Consider the following 23,379-nt stretch of genomic DNA (forward strand, 5'->3'; position numbering starts at 1 on the left):
CCCTATCTAAGGCCAATTGCTTGGTTCTGAGGGCAAGCCTAGCTTCCTCATACTGGAGCATCTTGAACCTTCTTTCAGAGGAGGTCTCCCTGGGAAAGTTGGAGTTCCTCTGTGGAATAGATTCTCTTCCAGAGTGGTATGACCTGTCAGAGTCCCTTGAGAGGGACCTAGGCCTGTCTCCCACTTTGTCAGCTCTCTTAGGGAGATTTCCTCTATTCTCTTCAGACCCATCTGGGTCTGGCCCTTCACCCACAGAGTCCAGGTCATCTTGATTTTATCATCAGACCCAGAGACTATGTGTGACCCACCCCCTGATGCAGACCCACTAGCTCCTAGAGCTCGTCTCAGGTCATCTGCTACTAGCAGATCTATCAGGTGTTGTGATGAGGGACTCCTGCCCACCCTCAGATTTCTTGCAAAGCATAAGGCCTTCAGCTCAGTGTAGGCTATATCTTTGTACTGAGATGGGATGGACCCACTGGCTCCATCCTGGTGAGGCATACTAGTGTTGTGCAGTGTTGTACTACCTACACTAGTTGAGGCCTACTAAACCTAGCTTGAGCTGTAGCAAGGGTGTGCTTATCCCTTCACAAACAGCTCTAAGTTCAGTAGAACTTATTGATACTAGCTTGACTTTATATGTACCTTGAGTACCTTAAGTGGTTTTCAGTTAGTAATTCAAATAGAGATTTTCTGGTAAAACAATGGCAAGCTGGAATCCCACACGCTGCCCACCAATGTGAGAAGTTGGCCTGGCATATGCTGGTCACTAGTTATAGTGGCCACCTTGCACCAGTCCAATTCGACTCTTGGTAGATAGGTTTAAAGACAACCTTTTAAAGAAAGCTATCCTAGTGGTAGCTGTGGAGAGCAGCCTTCAGGCTAAGTCTCTGAGGAATGTAAAGCAGCTTGTTTTTCCTTATAATCTCTTGAATTACCAAATGAAAAGACACCACACAGGTATATATATCAAATATATATGTATTTATTTCTAAATATACTCTACTAATCTCTTTATGAGATTAGAGCCAGGTAAACATTCAAAAGATCAACAGTTCTCAATAAATTAAGCACAAATATGGCTGTAGCCCTAGGGGCGTACCAGACCATATACTAAAATAGTGGGTTAACAAACTCGACTTGCAAAAGTAAAAGGCCTAGGGCCTTGGGAATCGCTGGGGCTTCACTGCTACAGTATTTACAGGTAAGTAATCGGCCCACAGGCGGCGCGTGCAGTGTCTAAACACACACGCGGGTTTCTCATAGGTTTCAATGCAAAAATGTCGCGGTTTGTAATTTACAGTTCTAGGGCACTTCGGAGTGGACAACAAGCAAACAACTTACAGGGTAAGTACTTCGATAGCCAATGCGCACTTGGGCACCGTAATGCCAGAGTTACCTCACCCAGGGAAGCCGGGTGCAGAGGTGTCCTTTGGTGTCGGGTCGCGATGCTGCTTTCAATAGGAATCGAGGTGTTCTTGCTGCTTGCGTCGTCGGGTGGAGTGTCCGTGGAAATCCAACGATGGATGGAAGTTGCAGGCGACCTAGAAATTGAGGGGACAGAGTTCAGAGTCACTTGCCAGTGACCGGTGGCCTTCAGGGTAGATGACCACAGCTGTCGCGTCTCTTCCCGTCGCTGATGTCGTTTTGTCTCTTTGCTCCAGAGGTCCAGGAGGGGTTGATGCAGACCAGCAGCTGGATTCCGGAGGTCCCATGACGTCTGCAGCTGTTGGCGGTGTCGGCACTCGAATTGGAGTCAACAAACCTTGGCAACTGCAAGTCTCGTGTGGATGGAAGAATGTCGATGGATCAGACCAGCAAGGTCCGATGGACTTACCCAGCGAGGGTAAGTGAGGGCAGGCCCAGAGCAACCAGGCGAGCCCTTGAAGTCGTTGTGGAAGTCTTCTGGAGGGCAGCTAGCCAACGGGCAAGCAACCGCGAAGATGCCTTTGCAGGAAAACTTCAGCAACAGCCCACGGTCACTCGGGACGGGGTAGGCCGCTGTTCTTTGGTTTCAGACCTGCTAGGGACTTGGACAGTAAGTGGTCCAAAGCACAAGTTTGTGGTTCGTCGTTCAGGGCTTGCACTCGAAATCAGTGCATGGTTCCCTGGTATTGCTGTTCCTCGTCACTCGTGGGGTCCAGACGCCACAGCTTCGCTGGGGACTCAAAATGGCCGACGAGAGGTCAGGAAATCAGCTTCAGGGGACGCAGGGACTTCGGGCTCCGGCGGGAGCGGTAAAGTTTGCAACCGTTGTTCAGCCCTTATGGTGCCTGCCAAGCAGTGGAGTCACTCCTTGACTCCAAGGGAGATCCTTCGGTCTTCTAAAGGTAGTAGAAAGTTGAAGGGCCAGGATTCTTCTTCTTGAGCGTCGTCCAGGTGTAATCTAAGTTGCATTGGCAATGCGTGGTATCTTATACTGATAAGATGGGAGGGACTAGCTCTATGGGCACTCCTCTAGGAGGGCCAGGGTAGTGGGTGGTTACACCCACTTCCCTTTGTCCAGTTTCGTGCCAGGACAGGGGCAGGCAGCCCCTGAACCGGTTTGAGCTGGCATATGCACAGAGGAGCCTACTGCTCCCCCAGTGCAGGACTTCAAAGCACTCTAAAAGTGCACCCACCCAGCTCCAATACACTAAACCCTGTCTGGGAGGTGGTAACACCTCCCTGTGACAGGAAACCCTTTGTTGAGCTCCCTCCACTGCGAGTTTCGGTCAGCAGCAGGAGGGCAGCCCGGTGTCTGTGCTGGTGGCATCCATTTTGTGATGCCAGGGCCTCAGAAGATTTCTGTCGTTTAGTACAGGGTGTACATGTCGTCCCCTCTAGAAGGGTGGGATCCTACTCCCACACCAGTTACTGGTGTGGGGGTAGGATTCCAAGTTGTTTGACACCAAACACGACATGTTTTGATGCAGTCATTCCAAAGTTAGCATTTACCGCGAGGTTATAATGCACTTAAGAGTATATGGTTTAACCTCATCCACAAACAGCAGCAGAGAATAGACTCTGCCAGCTGCAGAGGGGCCCTGCTCAGGCAGGAGCACCCCCTCACATAGTAAACCAAGCACCCTGCCCTTGGGATTGCTAGGGCCTACCATAGGGGTGACTGATAGGTTTATATGTGTGTGTATGGTGAGATATAGGAACCTATACCTCAGTGAGGAGTGCTAACACTACCTTACACAGGCTGCAGTAGCAGGCCTGTGGTGTCAGATTGTGAGTGCTTCCCAGGGGTGGCATAATACATGCTGCAGCCCCTGGTAGGCCTGTGAAGTACCAATGCCCTAGGTACCTAAGGTACCATATACTAGGGGCTGATAAGGTACCACAGTATCCAATCACTAGTGCATCTAATATGCACACCAAGTTGTTTAGAGAGATCAGTTAGACTGGGGCCCTGATTAGCAGGGACCCAGCCAGACTATAGCCAGAAACCAGTGTATACATCAGAAAAAATGTGGGGGCAACACAAGTGCAGATCCTACTCTCCTACAGTGATCATCCAAGTGCATCAGTCAGGGTTGACAGCAGAAATGTAAACAAGTCATTGTCATTTGGTTTTCCTTTCCAAGGGTAATACAGAAAAGCCATAGCTCCAATGCCCCTGGCTCCAGGGTACTAATATTAATAATAAGCCTCTCTAATGCCACATGATTTATCATGTTTAAAAATTTGGGACATTACGACATTTTTCTCCAAATGTCATCTTATGAGTCCTGAAGATGCACTCATTTTTGTCTCAAATACACACTCTCAATTGTATTATATATATATCAATTAAACAAAGCAAAGGCTTCTAGTTAAGCAGGAAGGGCTGCACACAAGAGAGCTACTTACAGGTAAATGGTGGGCTACCAGTAGCTCATGAATTACTCATTGGAGAAGCTGCTCTATGGTGTCTTAGTCTTCAGGACTGGTCTCGACCAGACACAGTGTCACTTGGCAGTGTTGCAGTCACACAGTCCACTTACAGGGCACATGGGACACCAGCAGCTCATCCCAGCTTCAGTTGTGCCCACCACACAGGTTCAACGCTCCAGGGGCCCGGCGGCTCTGACGGGGATATGTCACAACAATCGCACTGCCTGACCCTAACGTACTGCTATACCTTCGGTGCTCTTGCTTCTCAAACCTCTGTTGGACTGATACAATGCTAGGGTCAATTTAAACAATCCCTTCCATGATCTGATCTTCCTGAAGAGTTGGAACTTCCTTCCCTTGCTCACAACAGCATATGTTGGTACTCAAGACAGCAATTCCTCCTTCAGATCGGACTCCAGGAGATGTTGGGGAGATGGCTGTCAGTGCAACAGCATCCTTTGACTGCTTCGTAGTTCCAGAGTACTCTAGGGAGTACCCCCTCCTTGTTAGAATAGACCATAACAAAGAACAATAAAGTGTCTTGAGCTTCCATCTTTATGCTACTTTCACAGATAGAGGATGTTTATTCCAGGTCTGCTCCTTGGAACCGGTTTGGGGTGATTCCCATTCACATGTCCTGGTTAAGTCACTTTCCAAGCTTGGCCTCTATCTGCATATATGCTCTGCCCATCAGGACAGTCTCAAGGTGGAGTACCCACGAAAAAAGTGCACAGAGGTGAGAGTAGGCTACACTCATTTATTTACGTCTCTCTTTACAGAGATCAAGAAGAGAGACAGGAATATGTACCCCGTCAAAGGACTCCTTTCTATATCAACAGTTACTGTAAGCCTCTCGCTGTGTAAACCCAGGCATCCACCAAATGACAGCTGCAATCAGAGTGATTTTTAACAGGGAGGGCCCTGACACTTCTTAGGAAAGCCTGTCTCCTCTTTCCTCATCTTAATGTCTGGTGCTCTCCTACCCACCTGGGAGATGCCAGCAATACAGCCATACATATAAGCTGTCTGGAGAAAAGAAACCTCTTCCCTATCTTGTACTCTGATCTAGGCTGTGGGCTTCCAAAATGGAACTCACAGCCCTACAAAACTCCTGCAAGGCACGCTACTGCCTCTAGCATACATGCACACACACTACATGCTGCATGGGCCAATACTGCTTATAGCATGCAGGCACAACACATGGGATGTCGCGTGTAGGATTGCTTGTTTATCGTAAGCAATTGAACTTTAGATGATTGGGCCAGTAGGCTCACGTTTATATATCACCAGTAAAAAGCTTGTCATTATAATTCATAACACTGTGTGCTGCCATCACCGCGTTCAACGCATGAAACCTGTTACAGGGATAGTAATCTTCTGTCACCATAAGGGTATTCTTAGTGCGTTCCTCCCAGAACTTAGCATCATCATCAGACTGGGCTTCGGTCAATTAACGCACGCACACGGGCAATACAACTGGATCACATGCATGGAGTACAGGCAGGGGACCCAACTGAACGTCATGCAGGGGACATTCCCGTCCCACCAGTTAGACATTTTATTTTATTTGTACACCAGTGTGGCCTTTTGTAAGGCGAATGGCAAATGCAGCACTGTATGTAAATGCAGACCTGTCATGTTAAAGTCGACTTTCTTTGCGTCACTATTCAGGTCTCATTGTCAACTGTACACATTGACCCAAAAGTGATGATGCCGTAAACAGTAGCTGGCCCCACTTGAACTATGCACAGTTGTGAAGTCAGTCCACAATACAGTCACTGTGTGCACATTTTATAGCTCCTCTGGGAGCAATGTGCTACTGCTGTTCCAAATCCATGAATGAGTCACATCAGCTCCCTGGGTTGCTTTCATGCGACATGGCTTTGGACCAAGGGATGATGTGTTCACGAGAAGTGCCACTGGAAATGAGCGACGCTGGCTAATTTGTATGTGGGAGTCAATTAGGCCAGCAAAAGGACACGGTGTACCAGCTGGGGAGGGTGAATCCCACGCCCGCCATGGCTCTTCTATTCCGATCCTATGCTCCATTGTGCACCCCCTTCCAGATAATGTAAATTACGCCAGGCTAAAACCAAGCGGTAAAACGGACACTACACTTCGGCAGTGCACTCAATTAAAGGTGCTTTTAAAAGCTCTGACTTTGACGGGCGTTTGTTTCGGATTATTAGCGCCCACTTCCTGTTCGCGTGCTGAAGCTTCTCCCTGTACCCCCACGTAAGTGAGGTCGCACGTCGCTCCGCGTGCTTGCGCTGCTCTGCGTTAATTATGGCGGGGGTGGAGGCAAGCATTCCTCCACGCCTCTCTGTCTGCCTCCGTGCACCTCAGCGCTGATCTGAAGTGGCTTGCTGTACGCATCTCGCCGCCCAATGCTGCTTTACCTGTTAAGTGCGTTTTCCGAAATCAAGGCGAGGAGGGCTGCTGTCAAACTGAATATTTTATTTTAAATGAACGATTTCCTGACACCTAGTTGCAGGCGATAGCCAGTGAAAGATGTCGCAATACATCTCACAACCCAAGATGGCTTCAATAGACAAGCATTCTAGAAAGGCTGTAGTTGGTGATTGTTAGAAATGCAGGAGTGGGCAGAGAAATGTCTTTTTTCCTATATACTCGATGGGCCCTTAAAAAATAATGTTTATGCTGCTTCTGAAATTTGGCTCATTTAAAATCTATAATATATTCTTGCACGTGTGTTCCCTTTTCAAGGCGTTAACGTTAAGCAGTAACACTTGCATCCAAAAGTATTTACATAGTCAATTCTGTGTGCAATTAGGATGACTCGGTCGAGACTGGTTCTCATTTTATCAACCTTGTAAGTTTCAAAATGTTGCAATGCTGATGAGCATTCACTCTGAGAATTGCCCCTCAGTCAAGCATGAAGCGTGTCTTTCACTCGTTCTCAGTTAAAAGTGTGCCAGGCAGAATTGCCATCGGTCCTGCATATGACGACATTTTAAGGTGGGTTTATTAAATACCCTACAACTAGTCTCACAATTAGTAAATAAAGGTTACAACTGGAGAAATGGTCTTTAATCAGGCATGCAAAGAATATATCTTAAGCACATTCATAGTATGTGTCTCTCAAAAACGTGCCAGATATACGGTCCTTTATAACACATTTGAAGAATGTCTCTTAATCAAATGATTGTGTAATGGTTTGCATTTGTGCTCGCAATATATACTTTGAATAGCGTGGGAAAGAAATGCATTGTAATATGATAACGTCACTCAACAGTGGATATAAAATGTAGCTCGTAAATAATGTTTTCAAGGGGCGACTGTCAATCACGTGTCGGAGGTGCGCTTCTCTATTGCATGTTTGAGAAACTGTTTCAACTATTTGTGTGAGGAATGATTCGCAAGCATGGCTGTGAGGATCGATTCGCAGCTAAACATGTGAGGAGAGTTTTCATTCTTTCTTATGGTGTATGATGCTAAGCAGTTGTGCGAGGGATGCCTCATTTGTGTGAGAGGAATTCCTCTTAGTCGTATGTGTTGAGAATGATTATCAAATATCTATATCAGCACTGCCTTTTAATTTATGAATGTGTTATTTTTATGAATGCAGAATTTCTCAGATTTTCATGGAACAGGAAATCCTTTTAGTCGTGCATGGCAGAAATGTCTCAATCGTGTATGTGGAATGTTAAAATAATGAAGCTATAGACTTCTAGTGCCACCTTCCATTTCCATGGAACAGGTTTGGGAAAGTCCACTACCTGGTTCATTTATTGATCTATGACAGGAGCTGTGGAAGTACACTACAAGTTCCCAACCTGTCAAGACTGAAAATCGTCTTGTTGCGCACACAGGCACACGTTGCCACAAAGGTGGAATAGATGGACGCAGGATTGTTTTGGCCAGTGAATGGGTGGATTCATGAATGTAGACGGGTACATGAATGAATGGACGGATGGGTGTGAATGCGTAAATGCACATTGTGATGGATAGACTAATGAATGAATGGAACATAAAAACATTTATTCGGTGCTTAGGATGTTGAAAATTGCACTTGTTTTCCTTCAAGGAGGGAAACAATGTCCCCCTATGTTGATTTGTTCCTGTAGGTGGCTTTTAAAAAGGAGTTATGAAGTTGAGGCAAACCGTTTTCTAGGGTATGCACTGAATGTGTGTGAAAATGAAGCAGGTTTTTTATATTAATCCTTGTTTGTGCACTTGCACCAGTGAAACCATGCAATACATTGTTTTAATGTGATGGAAGACAGATAAATGTGAAAAAAGGAACACTTTTATTGAGTGAAAAATACTTCTTAGGGGGGAAAATAAGTATATTTCACTCTTCTTTCAGCAGCTCATACTGTGAAATGTGGCCGCTATATTATGTTATCTTAATCCGCATAAGTAAAATTCCTTCAACTGTTAGTACGGTACAGTAATGTTTTCCTAATCTGGGTACAACTTTCTGGGATTCCCATGGAACAGTTGTTTACTGTTGTGAGGCTGTGTTTGGGTGTGTATGGTTAGTATAAATCTGTTACCTAGCTAGTTTACTAATGGTTTCTGTTGCTTCCTGTAAAAGTAGAGCAAGTTTGATCCTGCTAAGGATGGTGGTCCATAGCTCAGCCTAAGCAAATCGTGTTTTAGGCAACGTTGCTAGCCAGGTAAATAGCTATAATCAGGGCTACTAGAATTATGTGATTCAACTGCTATGGCTTTTACTTATAATTATAGATTTGTCGCATTTGCAACATAATCAATCAACTTGTGCATAATCTGCCCTAGTTAATAAAAAAAATTGTCTCTAGCTCAAATGGATCAAAAGTTACTAAAAAGGTAGCAACATGTTCGTGCGCAGTGGAAGGCCATTCCGAAAGGTTAACTGGTCATCTTTCATTTGCTTATTTCTGTATTTGATTGTTAAACAGGTACTAATGAGGTGGAATCTTTGCCCAGACAGTATTACTATGTGTAACAATGACAAAATAATGAATAAATACTATAAAAAATGTACCACATTCTTTTGCATACTTTGCCTTATCGTGCTGCATAATTTAGTCAACCCTGCAGCATAATTTGGTGCTCCCCGCCGCATAATTCCAGTGGCCCTGGCTATAATGTGGTGTTATACGCATGATGATGTGCTACGTGTAAAAACAATGATGACAAAGGGATTAGTATTACTATGCCATGCCATACTGCCTTTTAACTTGTTCGTCCTTGCAACAGTATGAAACGTCTGCCTCCCAACATTGCATGTTTGAAAAGAGTGCCATTGTGATGACAAAGGGAAAACAAGCATTGGCAAAGCCAATAGATCTTTCCTTTAGGAACTATTGTCTGTGCCTATGGCTTTAGCCACGTGACACAGCATATCCTATGTGCACATGGCTGAAGAATTTAAAAAAGTTTTTGAAGCACCAGCCACGCCATTTTGCTGTCACACGCAGAGCACATATGTGCGCCTATGAAATAACGCAACTGCTTTTTTCTTTCATTTAAGTTACGGATCTGAGCTGGATCTGTAGGTAACAAGTAAATAAAGCACAAAAGAGTTATTTTTTTAAAGCAAGTGAGGCAGAAGCAACAGGGAGAGAGCAACACGGGGCACTGAAGGGTGGTGGAAGCAACACAGCGATGAGGGGTGTAAGCAACACAGGGTCACAGTGGGGAGCAGGAATTGAAAGTGGTAAGCAGAAAACAACATGAAATGAAAGAAAAATGACAAAATGCAGACACGGGTGCCATCAGCCCTCAGAAACCGTGTTTGAAAACACATTTCTTTGGACCCAAGTCATAAGAGGCTACTTCAGGCAGCACCTGCACCTCTGTGGAGGCCGGTGCACTGGGCATAGTCCTCCTCGCTCATCTTAAAGGGTAGCCTTGGTGGAAGGACAAAATAATACATTTATGCTGCAGTGGTTGGACAAATACAAGAAGAGGAAGGCTAATACAGATGATGAATAAGAAGCAAACAAACGAGTGACCATGAAGCAAACCAGTCATAAGCAATAGGCGGGCTCTAAACCCATTGTAGATAACAATATGTCTTGCAAAAGACAGCGCATTCTGTGACTCAGAGTCAGGAGAGACATAAAAAAAGCTCTATTTCCAACTTGAAATATGCTGGGCAGGAGTTTTAATGTGGATAAAGAAGTAAAAATGATATTAAATTATGCCAGTTCCATGTACAAATGTACAACTCCCAGAAAAGTGAACGATTTGCTTATTTAGAAACCTACTCTTCCAATTTCCATGGATTTGGTCAAGGGCCGGGAAGGTGAAGACGGACAGTTGGGGGCCCACGAGGAATGCCTACCGAGGGCGTGTGCCAGCAGGAGCGGGAGGAAAAGCCAGTCAAAATACATACTTGTGGTTGGTCGCGCATGCTTTAAATCGTCCAATGCGGTAGCAGAGGCGTGGAGACTAAAGAGGTCATAAGCGAGGGCACGAGGACACTAGGACACTCTTTACAGTTGACTTCTCCACATTACAGCCCACCCAGTCATACCAGATTGCGGGCGTCACAGCTGCAGGTGAATTGGGAGAAGGGGCTACGGAGACAGCATGCAAAGACAGCTATAAAAGAACATTAGCTCAGCAGAAAGACCCACTCAAAGATAGTCCTTGAGATGTCTCACGGCAGGGGCACTGGGAGCATGAGATTGGTCAGCAAGGGTCAGGTTCCGGCAGACACAGCACTTGCAGCCCCACCTGGCCCCGACGGCCACCCACACAGATCTCAGTAGCAAGGAAAGCCTAGAAGCCACAAACACTAGACACCTGCTGTAGGAGAGTAGGATCTACTACTTATGGTTACTCCCACTTTTTGCTGATGTAACACTGTTTTCCGACTACAGTCTGGCTGGGGCTCTGCTATTCAGGACCCCAGCCTAGCTGCTTCCTCTCTAAATGGATTCCTAGTACCTTAGGTACACCACAGATTGGATTCTGAGGTGCCCTTATAAGTCCCTAGTATATGATATACTATGTACCCAGGGCATAGGTACCCCAGAGGTCTACCAGGGGCTGCAGCATGTATTGTGCCACCCCTGGGAAGCCCTCCAAAATGACACCACAGGTCTGCTACTGCAGCCTGGGTAAGGTGGTGCATGCATTCCTTACTGAGATATAGGTTCACTATATCTCACCTATCACTGCACATATAAACCTATCAGTCACCCCTATGGTAGGCCTTATCAATCCTGAAGGCAGGGTGCTTGGTTTTGTGTGAGAGGGTGCCCATGCATGAGCAGAGCCCCTCTGCAGCCTTCAAAATCTCTTCTCCGGGGTTGTCTGTGATGGTTTGAAGAATGCCACTGCCACTTTCCAAAGGTTGGTGAATCGAGTCCTTACAGGCCTGGAAGACTATATAGTGCAGTATATCTAGATGATATTGCTGTCTTTAGCTCCTCCTGGGAGGATCACCTGGTCCACCTGAAGGCAGGTTGCTTGGTTTTGTGTGAGAGGGGTTCCTTGGGGTCCCAGCGATTCTACAGGCTCTAGGCCTTGTGTCTAGTTAAGTCGTGGTTCTTATACCACTTTCTTAGTATATGGTTTGGTCCATCCCTAGGGCCTAATGTGTATTGTGCTAATTTACTGTAATATTTGAAGGGTAACTTATGTGCTTTTGCTTCTAGCCTCATAAAGAGACTAGCAGGGTGTGTTTAGTAATAAATACATATATTTTATATATATTCCTGGTGCGGTTCCCTTTCATTTGGTCATTCAGGAGATTATAGACTGGTAAAACAAGCTGTTTTACATTCCTTCAAGCTCTCCATAGCTACCACTATGATAGCTTTCAATAAAGGTTGTCTTTAACCTATCATCAATAAGGGGTTGTTTGGACTGGTGCAAGGTGCCCACTATAACTAGTGGACAGCATATAACAGGCCAACTTCTCACATTGGTGTGCAGCGTATGGGATTCCAGCTTGCTATTGTTTTACCAGATAATCTCAAGTGAGTGACTAACTGAAAACCACAAAAGGTACCTAATGTACATATATAATACAAGTTTAAAATACAGTAAGTTCTACTGAACTTAGAGTTGTGTGTCAAGGGCTTAGCACACCCTTTCTACAACTCAATAGAGTTTAGTAGGCCACACTAGAGTAGGTAGTGCATACACCACACCTCACTAGTAATGTCTTCAAGGCCAGGAACCAGTGGGTCCCTGCCAGAAGCCAGTGGGCTTCTAGTCTCCAAGTATGACAAACTCCCATTCTTGGAATTAAGAGCATTGTGTAGTACTAGGAAGTTAAAGACAGGCAAAAGTGCAAGCACCCAAAGCCTCATAGAGGTACTCCTCCTAGATGATCTCAGAAAGACCTCAGGGTCTGATGGGGTAGGTAGAGGGGTGGGGCAGCTGATGAGGAAGGTCCCAGGGGTACAGACACCCCTGACCTGACCTCTGGAGCTGGCCAGGAGGATGACACTGATCCTAACCTAGATAATGCAACTCCTCCTGTAGGTGAGGAAGATGGGCATGATGGCCCTCTCTTTACTCCACCAGGAAGAGTTGGGAGTGTGCCTAGAAGGTCTAGATCTCCCTCCCAGAAGTCTAACCATTCTGACACCTCCATAGGGACCTCTGTTTCCTCTCATAGGAGGGAGACCTCTCAAGAGAGAAAGGAGAGACTGCTCCAGTATGAGGAAGTTCAGCTTAGGATCAGAAGAGAGCAGATAGCCCTAGAAAGGGAGTCCCTGATGCTTCATAGAGCTAGAAAAAAGATGGGACTAGAGTCCCATGGCGGCAGCAACTTCCCTATTGTTAGGGAGAGGTTTCATGACCATAGAAACCTAAACACGATTGTCCCTCCTTACCAGAGTGGGGATGACATCCACAAATGGATTACTGCACTGGAAAGGGCCTGTAAAGTACAGAGGGTCCCCCAGGAGCAGTGGGCAGAAACCTTGTGGCTCTCCTTTGCAGACAAAGGCAGAGATAAGCTCCTCACTGTAAGAGAAGAGGATGCCGATGATTACCAAAGCTTGAAGAGTGCACTGATTGATCAGTTTGGCCGAACCACTGAACAATATAGATTAAAGTTCAGGGATACCCAAAAGGCACAGAATCAAGATTGGGTGGACTTTGTAGATTGTGCTACTAAGGCTCTGGAGGGCTGGTTGCTTGGCAGCAAGGTGTGTGATTTCAAAAGATTGTACAACTTAATTACGAGGGAGCAGATCCTTAATAATTGTCAAAATCAGCTGTTGCATCAGTACCTGGTGGATTCTGATCTGACCTCTCCCCAAGAATTGGGAAAGAAGGTAGACAAATCGGTCAGAACCAGGGTGAGGTAGAAGGTTCAGAACCAAGGTGGTGACCCAAAGAAGCAAGATTCAAAGAACTCTGACAAGGGTGGGGAGAAGGGTAAAGATCAGAAGTTTTCACAAGGTCCCCACAAATCTTCTTCAGGGGGCGAGTCTCAATCTAACAAAGGAAAGGCCAAAAGAAACCATGGTGCAAGATATGTAAACAGAAAACACATTGGACTAGTGATTGCACCAAGTCCAAAGACTCAACTCCAGCCACCATTGCCCCTAAGGCAACTGTTCCCCCTAGTGCAGCTACAATTGGTGGTGGTAGTACTCAGAATAAGGGTGTGGTAGGGTTAACCCTGGGTTCCGAGGTGGACTCTGGCCTAGTCAGAGTTCCAACTCAGGCTGTCCTGATCTGTGATGGAGGCATGGACATGTCCTCCTTTGTGAGTCCCAGTAACTTGGGCAAATACAGGCAGCAGCCTTTGATTAATGGAATAGAGGCTTTGGCATTCAGGGAAATAGGAGCAAGTGTCACAATGGTGACAAAGGATCTTGTGAATCCTGGGCAGATTATACTTGGTGAAATGTACCAAGTGACCAATGCTAGCAATGTCAGGACAGACCATTCCTTGGCAGTTGTTAATTTCTCCTGGGGAGGGGTAACTGGCCTCAAAAAGGTTGTGGTAAGTGCAAACCTCCCTGTTGAATGCTTACTTGGCAATGATCTAGAAACGTCAGCTTGGGCTGAAGTGGAGCTTAGGACACATGCAGAAATGCTAGGGATCCCTGCACATGTATTTGCTGTGACCAGGGGGCATATGTATCAAACGATTTTGTATTCGCAAACGCTGCGAATCGCAAAAAAACAGCGTTTGCGAATACAAAATCGCAAAACGCGATGTATTTGACATTTTCGCATCGCATTATTAAGGAATCGCTAATTTTGCGATTCCTTAAATGCTATGTAACATGCACCCAAGTTGTGCGAATTCTCCTTAAGAAATCGCAAATTACCACCAACTTCAAGTTGGTGGTAATTTGCGATTTCTTTGAAAAATGCAATTTTTGGCATTTTTCAAAGTGCCATGTGGCGCACATACATGCCCTTAGGGCATGTATGTGCGCCATATGCGCACACATGTTCATTTCAGGGGTGCATCAGGGTGTCATCATGACACCCTTGCACCTTTGAAATTATTCTCAATTTGCGATTAGCAAATTGCAATTGGCAATTTGAGAATTACTTCCTATTCATTCCTATGGGCCTCCTGGCCCATAGGAATGAATGGGAAGGTATTCCTTAATTGCGATTTCGCAATTTGCTAATTGCAATTAAGGAATATTAAGAATTTGCAAAATATGTGCGAATTTTTAAATACATCCCGTTTTGCAATTCTCAAATAGCGATTCTCAAAAAATCGCTATTTGAGAAACGCAAATACGGTTTTTGATACATATGCCCCCAGGTCACAGGCCAAAATGTCTAAAACTGAACAGGCCCTGGATTCTGGAAGAATGGACCAGGTGCCTCCCAAGAAGAGGAGCAGCAGGGTTAAGGCAGTGCCTTCCCCCCTGACTCAGAATACAGATCAGCCTCCTGAGGGAGATGATATTGGACCTGAAGAAGGAACTGTCCCAGAGGAGCTTGAACCTGACCAGGTTGAGTTCTTGGGGACAGGGGGCCCTTCCAGGGCAGATCTGAGCCAGGAGCAGCAAAACTGCCCCTCTCTTGAACCCCTCAGAAAGCAAGTTGCTGATGAGGCTGCTGGGAATACTAGTGGCACCCATAAAATGTATTGGGATGATGGACTCCTATATTCAGAGAGAAGAGACCCCAAGCCTGGTGCTTCCAGGAGGTTGGTAATACCTTTGAGGTTTAGGGTCTTCCTACTGACACTAGCCCATGATATTCCCCTAGCAGGACACTTGGGCCAAAACAAGACTTGGGCCAGAATTGTTCCTCACTTTCATTGGCCCCACATGTCTGAAGACACTAAGGAGTTTTGTCGCCCCTGTGTAACATGTCAAGCCAGTGGCAAGGCAGGTGGAACCACAAAGGCCCCCCTGATACCATTACCTGTGGTGGGGGTTCCCTTTGAGAGGGTTGGGATTGACATAGTTGGTTCCATGGATCCTCAAACAGCCTCTGGGCACAGATTTATCCTGGTGGTGGACCATGCCACTAGGTACCCAGAAGCCATTCCCCGTAGGACCACTACAGCACCTGTGGTGGCAAGGGCCCTCTTGGGTATATTCTCAAGAGTGGGTTTCCCTAAGGAGGTAGTATCTGACAGGGGTGCAAACTTCATGTCTAGTTTCTTGACTGCAATGTGTAAGGAGTGTGGAGTGAATTACAAATTCACCACACCCTATCACCCACAATGCAATGGTTTAGTTGAAAGGTTCAACAAAACCTTAAAGGGCATGATCAAAGGTCTCCCAGAAAAGCTTAAGGCGCAGATGGGACATCCTTTTGTCCTGCCTTTTGTTTGCCTACAGGGAGGTGCCACAAAAGGGGGTTGGTTACAGCCCCTTTGAACTTTTGTTTGGCCATCCTGTTAGGGGTCCTTTGTGTCTGGTGAAGGAGGGATGGGAGTTACCTCTCAAACCCCCTAAACAGGACATAGTGGACTATGTACTTTGTCTCCACTCCAGGATGGCTGAGTATATGAAAAAGGCAACTAAAAACCTTGATGCTAGCCAGGAATTACAAAAGGCCTGGCATGACCAAAAGGCTGTGCTGACTGTTTACCAGCCAGGGCAGAAGGTGTGGGTGTTGGAGCCTGTGACCCCAGCAGACCTCCAAGATAAATGGAGTGGGCCCCATACAATTGTTGAACAAAAGGCGGAGGTTACCTACTTGGTAGACCTTGGAACCCCCAGGAGTCCCCATAGGGTACTTCATGTCAACAGACTTAAACCATATGTTGACAGGGCAGACATGGGCTTGCTCATGGCTACTGATAAGGGACAAGAGGAAGAGAGTGACCCACTCCCTGACCTGCTCTCTCAGAACCCTGACAGTGGATCCGTAGATGGTGTAGCCTTGGCAGGCAGCCTCACTGTCCAGGAGCAAACTGACTGCAGAAAGGTTCTCAGCCAGTTCAAACATATATTTTCTCTGACTCCAAGTCAGACTACCTGGTGCACTCATGAAGTGGACACTGGGGACAGTCTGCCCGTTTAAAATAAGATTTACAGGCAACCTGATCATGTCAGGGACTGTATCAGGACAGAAGTCCAAAAGATGTTGGATTTGGGAGTCATTGAACCCTCAGATAGCCCTTGGGCTAGTCCAGTAGTCCTGGTGCCTAAACCTCACACCAAAGATGGTAAGAGAGAGATGAGGTTTTGTGTGGATTACAGGGGTCTCAATGCAGTCACTATGACTGATTCCCATCCCAAGGGCTTATGAGCTGATAGATACTTTGGCCTCAGCCAAGTTTCTAAGCACATTTGACTTGACAGCTGGCTACTGGCAGATCAGACTAGCTGATGATGCAAAGCCAAAGACAGCATTTTCTACCCCTAGTGGGCACTATCAATTTGTTGTAATGCCCTTTGGTTTGAAGAATGCACATGCCACTTTCCAAAGGTTGGTGAATCAAGTCCTTACAGGCCTGGAAGACTATAGTGCAGCACATCTAGATGATATTGCTGTCTTTAGCTCCACCTGGGAGGATCACCTGGTCCACCTGAGGAATGTTTTGGAGGCCCTGCAAAAAGCAGGCCTAACTATCAAGGCTACTAAGTGCCAGATAGGGCAGAGTCAGGTTGTGTACCTAGGCCACCTTGTAGGTGGAGGCCAGGTTCAACCACTACAGAGCAAAATCCAGACTGTTGGACTTGGCCCTTCTGGCAGGTTCACCCCTGAACTTTTTTGCGTTTTACTGGTGACTTGGTGTGGTAATTGTTTGGTCTCTGCGCACTTTCCCTGTGTCCCAGGGTAAAGTGCGTGCGTGCTCTGAGTGCATGTGGTGGGATAGGCCTGCCCTCCCATAGGAATGCATGGGGAATGTATGTGTCCCTAGTAGTTCCTGATGCGTGGGGTGTGCAGGCCCGAGTTTGGTATGTGCGGACTCGTGGGAGTGAATGCTGCGCGATGATGTGTGCGGCGTGCATGTACCTAGTGTGGAAGTGCCACTTCTAGAAGTGGGCACTTCTGTGTGCAGTGTGTCTGTCGCGTGATTGGCTGGTCATGTCATGTGACGGGCTAGGGATTCCCCAGAGTCAGGATGAGTCACCCAGTGGTGAATGGGGAGATCAGCAGCTAGATGGGTGGGAGGAGTACACCTGGGTCCTGAATAGGCCAGGGTTTTCCACACACAATGCTGGCCCCGCCCCCTGTGGTGCGACTGACGACCCTAGCCCTGCCAGTGAATAGAGTGAGGGGCTGAGCACATCAAGGGTGCTCCCCAACCAGCTGCGACTGGTTTTCCCCCTCACCCTGAACCCAGAACAAAGGGTTTGACTGTATAAAAATGGGGCTGTGTCCCCACAGAAATTGTTCTCTGCCAGGATCTTACCTGAGGGGGGCTGCTGCTGCTGCTGGACCAGAGGACCGCCACTTGGACTACCTCCCTGCCTGGAGGCCCAGTGAGCTGGCTCTGGGTCTAGCCTTGCCCCTCACCCCTGCCCTGCTGCATGCACGGAAGAACTTTGCTGGACTTCGTTATTATCCTTCTTAAAGCGCTGGGAGCCCTTTATTTGCATCCCTAAGCACCTGGAAGCGCTTTTATTTTCCTTCAGCGCTCAGGAGCGCTTTGTTGCTGCAAGCCGGTGCCCACCCGGCGTTTGCCCCGTCTTTTCCGATTCTAACGTCCCCTGGCAGGTGCCCACCCTGCCAGGGACCTTGCCACCCATATCGAGTGCCCACCTCGATTTATTGCAGTTTCATTGGTGAGCGGGTGCCCACCCCGCATTGTTGCGACCTCGAGCAGGTGCCCACCCCGCTCGTATGCTGAAGGAAGAAGGAGCCTACCCCTCATTGCCACCGTACCGAGCAACCCTGGGCCGCCGCGCTGCCTGCGGCGACCTGGAAGGAGTCAGGAAACCCTTGGTTGCGGGCGGGGCTTGTGACGCGCCCCGGACGTAGTCAGGCCTCCCGTAAGCTGAGGGAGACCCGAGTCAGCACCGAAGAGAGGCGGGAGCCCACCCCGCTCTCGCAACCGGAGGAGGGAGCCCTGCCGCCGGAGTGTCCAGAGCCGACGCTGGAGTCCCGGTGAGTGCCCGGAGCAGACCCTACCGCCGGTGAGTGAAGAGGGCAGGCCGGGGTAGTGGGTTTTGCTGTATTGTTGCTCCAAGCGCCAGTGCGCTCTAACGGGACTCCGCGTGGTTCCCGCCTCTGCCCCCCTGTCCCCCACAGCGGCGCCGCAGTTGCAGGCCGCTTCGAGAGGGGGTATTCCTGGAATGAGAAGAGCGGCCCCGGAAGGCAGCGGGCCGCTCCAACGTTGCCCCAGAGGTGTCCTAGGGCCCACCGAGGCTCCAACGCGTGGCAGTGGTGTACAGAGCCCCGAGTACAGGCTCCAACGAAGGGGCGCATTCTTGTTGTAGAGCCTGCGAGGCTCAGGGGGCATTTCTTGTTGTGGAGCCCAGAGGGGCTCAGGGGGCCACGAGTGTTTGCTCAAGCCCATCGAGGCTACAACGTCGGGCCATTATTATTTAGAGCCTGCGAGGCTCTAGGGGGCATTTCAGTTGCTCAGAGCCCTGGGAGGCTCCAACGTTGGCCCCAGCATTTCTCCAGTTGCCCAGCACTTAGTGGGCAACTGCCACGTTTAGGTGGTGCTTTGTGCGCGCTGGTTTGCGCAGCCTGCGCCGGCGCGCCCTGACTTTCTGGACACAGGGCGTCCTTGCCCTTCAAGGCCAGTTGGCCTAGGGACTGCCACAGGTGGTGGCTTTATGTGGGTTTTTGCGCAGTTGTTCCTACCTGCACCTCTGAATGTGTTTTTATGCGTCATGTGCCCTGTTCTTACACCGCTGAATGTATTCTAGGCATCATGTGTTTTCCTTCCCTACACCTCTGAATGTGATGCATCATGTGTAATGTGCGTTTACCCCTACAGGTATTGTGATACTTAGGTGGTTGTTTTCTCCCTAGTACAGGTGGTGCTAGTGAGGTCCTGATTCCCTGCGCAATATTGTCCTAAGGTGGTTAGGGTTGCGTAGGTGGTACTTACCTGATACCAGTAGTTACTGGTTGTGTGCTACATATGTTATCTTGTACTACCGTATTATTCCTATGTTCTAAAAAGTGCTAATTCCTGACAGTGGTCCAGGTGGCCCTGTCCCCTGTATATATAATCCCTTGTAAATTCTGCCCGTGCCTGTTGGCACATTGTAGAGTGTGTGTTTTTATCTAATGTGTTGTGTATAATACAAAGGCTATTTTTATAGAATACCTTGTGTGGAGTTTCCTTTGTGGTGGGCCTTGGGTGTTGTTGCTGGGTGCGCGCGCAAACGCTTTACACATCGCCTCAGGGATAAGCCTGACTGCTCGTGCCAAGCTACCAAGGGGGTGAGCAGGGGTTATCTTTGGCGTGTAACTCCCCAGCCCTGACTAGAGTGGTGGTTTCTGTCTGGCTTTGGCGCAAGCCCTAGCCAACCAGAGATCGCCATTTCTAACATTGGTGATCAGCGGTGGGATTTGGACTTGCGTTTGCGCTGTACCGCAGCGGCAACTGGCCGCACTACAAAACTCTGCATTTAGATAAATCACATGGTATAGGGATTATTGTTCTAAATTTGTTTTTAATTGTCATTTCTTTGGAAATGTGGTTTTGTGCACTGTGAGTTAGGTGTCCCTAGCTCGGGAGGGTAGATCATCCCCCTTAGTGCATTGTGTTTCTGGATTCACCAGAGGGTGGGATCCAGTGGTGGCAGCGTAATAGTGTCCAGTACATTTGTCCCCCGCCCTGCGCCCAGAGTTGGTACCTGTGTCACGTGGTGGTCAGGTTGAGGAATCAGGGGTGGTAGAAACTGCCTTACCAGTCCGAGGGGAGGGTTGTGTGTGGATGAGTGGTGTGTGGCACTAGACAAGTGAGTGTGAGTTCTCTGGGATAGAGAGCTTGCTGAATCCTTTGCGAATTGTGTACTCCTGTGTTAAGCTCAGACCCCTAGGTTCCCTGTGTGATCTTTTCTCACGAACGTCCGCCAAAATGGAGCCAGCTTTTGATTTCGGTGATCTGTTTGGGTACAGTATGTTGGAGTTGGTAAGGTTCTGTGAAGAGAGAGACATAGGGGTGGATGAGTCAGACTCTCAGTCCGAACTTAGAAGCAGCCTGATCCTATGGCAAAAGGGTCAATGGGGTCTTGAGCGCAGTAGGATAAGGGCCCGGGCCTCACACCAGGAGGGTGGTGGGTCTGTAGGGAGCCCTGAAGATTTAGAAGAGGAGGAAGAAAGTAACCTGACAGGGACGCCAGTAGATAGTGGAGACCCCATAGATAGGGAGTCCCTTGCTGGGTCCAGTGTCAGGAGCAGCACCCCATCCCTTTCCCTGTCCCCAGAGGAGTGGGTAGATAGGAGGGAAGAAAGGGAGCAACAGCTGGCCATGGAGAAGCTCAGGATAGAGCATGCCAAGCTGGAGACCGAGAGGGTCTTAGCTCAGAAACAGATGGCGGAGGCTGAGCGGGCCTTTGCCACAGAGAAATTAGCTCTGGAGGGTAAGTTGTCCCCTGAGCGCAGTTGTAGTTGTCTGGGCTCCCCAGGGAGGGTTGAGTCCAGTGGTGACAGCGAGATAAAGTCCAGTGCAGGAAGTCCCATTCCCAGTTTACCCAGTCTGGTACCTGTTTCCCAAGAAGAGGAGTATAGGTTGAAATTCAGGGGCAGTAGGAAGCTGTCTCACCAGTCTTGGGACACGTTTGTGGGTGAATGCGAGGATGCACTGGATGATTGGGTAAGAGTAAACACGAAACGGGATTTTGAAGGACTGTATGCTCTGGTTATCAAAGAGCAGCTACTCAGTAGTTTTTACCCCGGGTTGCGCCAACACCTGTTGGGATATTACGATTTGGATGCTTGGGACCTTGCAAAAAGAGCAGACCGATGGGAAGGGGTCCCAAGTTCTGATGAGGAATGGGAGAGTGATTCCAACAATAGTGGTTCAGAGATCCTCCAGCCCAGCGTGGTGGAGGAGGCTCAGTGTAGCCCAGCTAGGTCCCCGGATAGCGAGGAGGGTGTAGGGGCTTATGGCCTGGCACAGTGGAGCGGGAGTAAGTGGGTGACCGAGGGTCCCCAGACGCACGAAACCCTGCCTCATGACTTGGATGGTTTCATGAGGGAACACCAAGTCTGGGACCTAGGCTGTCCTGTTAGTCCATTTGAGGAGGATCACCTAGTGTATGGAGGACCTGGAGCGTCTGTAAATAAAGCTCCAGGGGTTCTGATGTCTGGCAGTACCGCTCCAGTAGGGAGGGTACAGAAGTCCAGCGAGAGGAGTGGCATCGGGCGGTGTTCCCCGGTGGAGGAGCCAGTGGGTCAGGGACCAGCCGGGAGGGCTGAGTCTCCTCGAGGTGACCATGGTGACCACACGTCTGTCCTGGGGGATCTTCGCGCACTGTCAGGTGGACAGGGGACGGGAGATCTGCGCCAGGCAGACTGTCATGCAACATATAAGGCATATGTTCCTCTTGGGGGGATGGTGTGTAAGTCCCCCGAAGTCCTGGAGTGCCAGGCAAGTATTCCACCAAAGGTTCTAGACCCGAGGTTGGGAGGCCAGGTTCAGGATCAGCCTGACCTGAAGGGTAGGACGACTGTAACCAGTGTCCTGACCGGTTCTTCTTCCAGAGGTACCGCCCCAGTTGGTAGGGAGCAGGACTCTGGAAGGGGGTGCAGAGGGTGGGAGAGCCCACCTCTGACCCCAGTGCAACCTGAGGGGTTAAACCCTAGGTTGGGAGACCAGTTCTCAGGGAGGGGTCCTGAGCTGGTAGGTGAATTGCGTTACGGGGTCGCCTCTCAGAGGAAGAGAGGGCGGAACCCCAGAAGAAGAGGTAGGGGGAGGAGAGCCTCACCTGTGACTTTTGGTCCGCTTGAGGGTACAGACCCTAGGCTGGAGGATCAGTGGCAGTTTAGAACTGCCCTGATGAGGGGTAGAGTGGAGAATGGCCGCTATGTGCCAGGGGTTACTACCCCCCACTCTATGGTTAGGCAAAGACCGGTGGCACCTGGGTGGCCTAGGGCCTGGTCTTGGCCGCGGACAGCTTGGGAGTACCAGTGGGGTAGCCCAGTTGGTCCAGACAGTGGTGTTAGAAAGAATTCCATGGGTTCATCGTGGCGTAGAACCGGAGGGTGTCCCTGCAGTTGCGGGCCTGCGTCCGTGTTCTATCGCCCCAAGCAGGGAAGTCCATCACGGTGGTGATTGGTCTGCCCTGCGTTTTGGCTGGAAGGGGGTTGTGTTGGACTTGGCCCTTCTGGCAGGTTCACCCCTGAACTTTTTTGCGTTTTACTGGTGACTTGGTGTGGTAATTGTTTGGTCTCTGCGCACTTTCCCTGTGTCCCAGGGTAAAGTGCGTGCGTGCTCTGAGTGCATGTGGTGAGATAGGCCTGCCCTCCCATAGGAATGCATGGGGAATGTATGTGTCCCTAGTAGTTCCTGATGCGTGGGGTGTGCAGGCCCGAGTTTGGTATGTGCGGACTCGTGGGAGTGAATGCTGCGCGATGATGTGTGCGGCGTGCATGTACCTAGTGTGGAAGTGCCACTTCTAGAAGTGGGCACTTCTATGTGCAGTGTGTCTGTCGCGTGATTGGCTGGTCATGTCATGTGACGGGCTAGGGATTCCCCAGAGTCAGGATGAGTCACCCAGTGGTGAATGGGGAGATCAGCAGCTAGATGGGTGGGAGGAGTACACCTGGGTCCTGAATAGGCCAGGGTTTTCCACACACAATGCTGGCCCCGCCCCCTGTGGTGCGACTGACGACCCTAGCCCTGCCAGTGAATAGAGTGAGGGGCTGAGCACATCAAGGGTGCTCCCCAACCAGCTGCGACTGGTTTTCCCCCTCACCCTGAACCCAGAACAAAGGGTTTGACTGTATAAAAATGGGGCTGTGTCCCCACAGAAATTGTTTTCTGCCAGGATCTTACCTGAGGGGGGCTGCTGCTGCTGCTGCTGCTGGACCAGAGGACCGCCACTTGGACTACCTCCCTGCCTGGAGGCCCAGTGAGCTGGCTCTGGGTCTAGCCTTGCCCCCCACCCCTGCCCTGCTGCATGCAGGGAAGAACTTTGCTGGACTTCGTTATTATCCTTCTTAAAGCGCTGGGAGCCCTTTATTTGCATC

The 23,379-nt window shown here is 48.9% G+C and overlaps 1 protein-coding gene across 1 annotated transcript in view; it reads left to right on the forward strand.

The window, feature by feature from the left end:
• The first annotated feature begins 6,212 nt into the window (after positions 1–6,212).
• RASL11A (RAS like family 11 member A) overlaps positions 6,213–23,379 on the forward strand; it is a 28,431-nt gene continuing 11,264 nt past the window's right edge. Inside the window, exon 1 of the mRNA XM_085621628.1 lies at positions 6,213–6,267. Coding sequence (XP_085477754.1) covers positions 6,249–6,267 — 19 coding nt within the window. The 5' untranslated portion in view covers positions 6,213–6,248. The remainder of the gene's footprint in view (positions 6,268–23,379) is intronic.

The sequence above is a fragment of the Triturus cristatus genome, chromosome 8 (genome assembly GCF_964204655.1).
Source record: "Triturus cristatus chromosome 8, aTriCri1.1, whole genome shotgun sequence".
In the NCBI taxonomy this organism is placed as follows: Eukaryota; Metazoa; Chordata; class Amphibia; order Caudata; family Salamandridae; genus Triturus; species Triturus cristatus.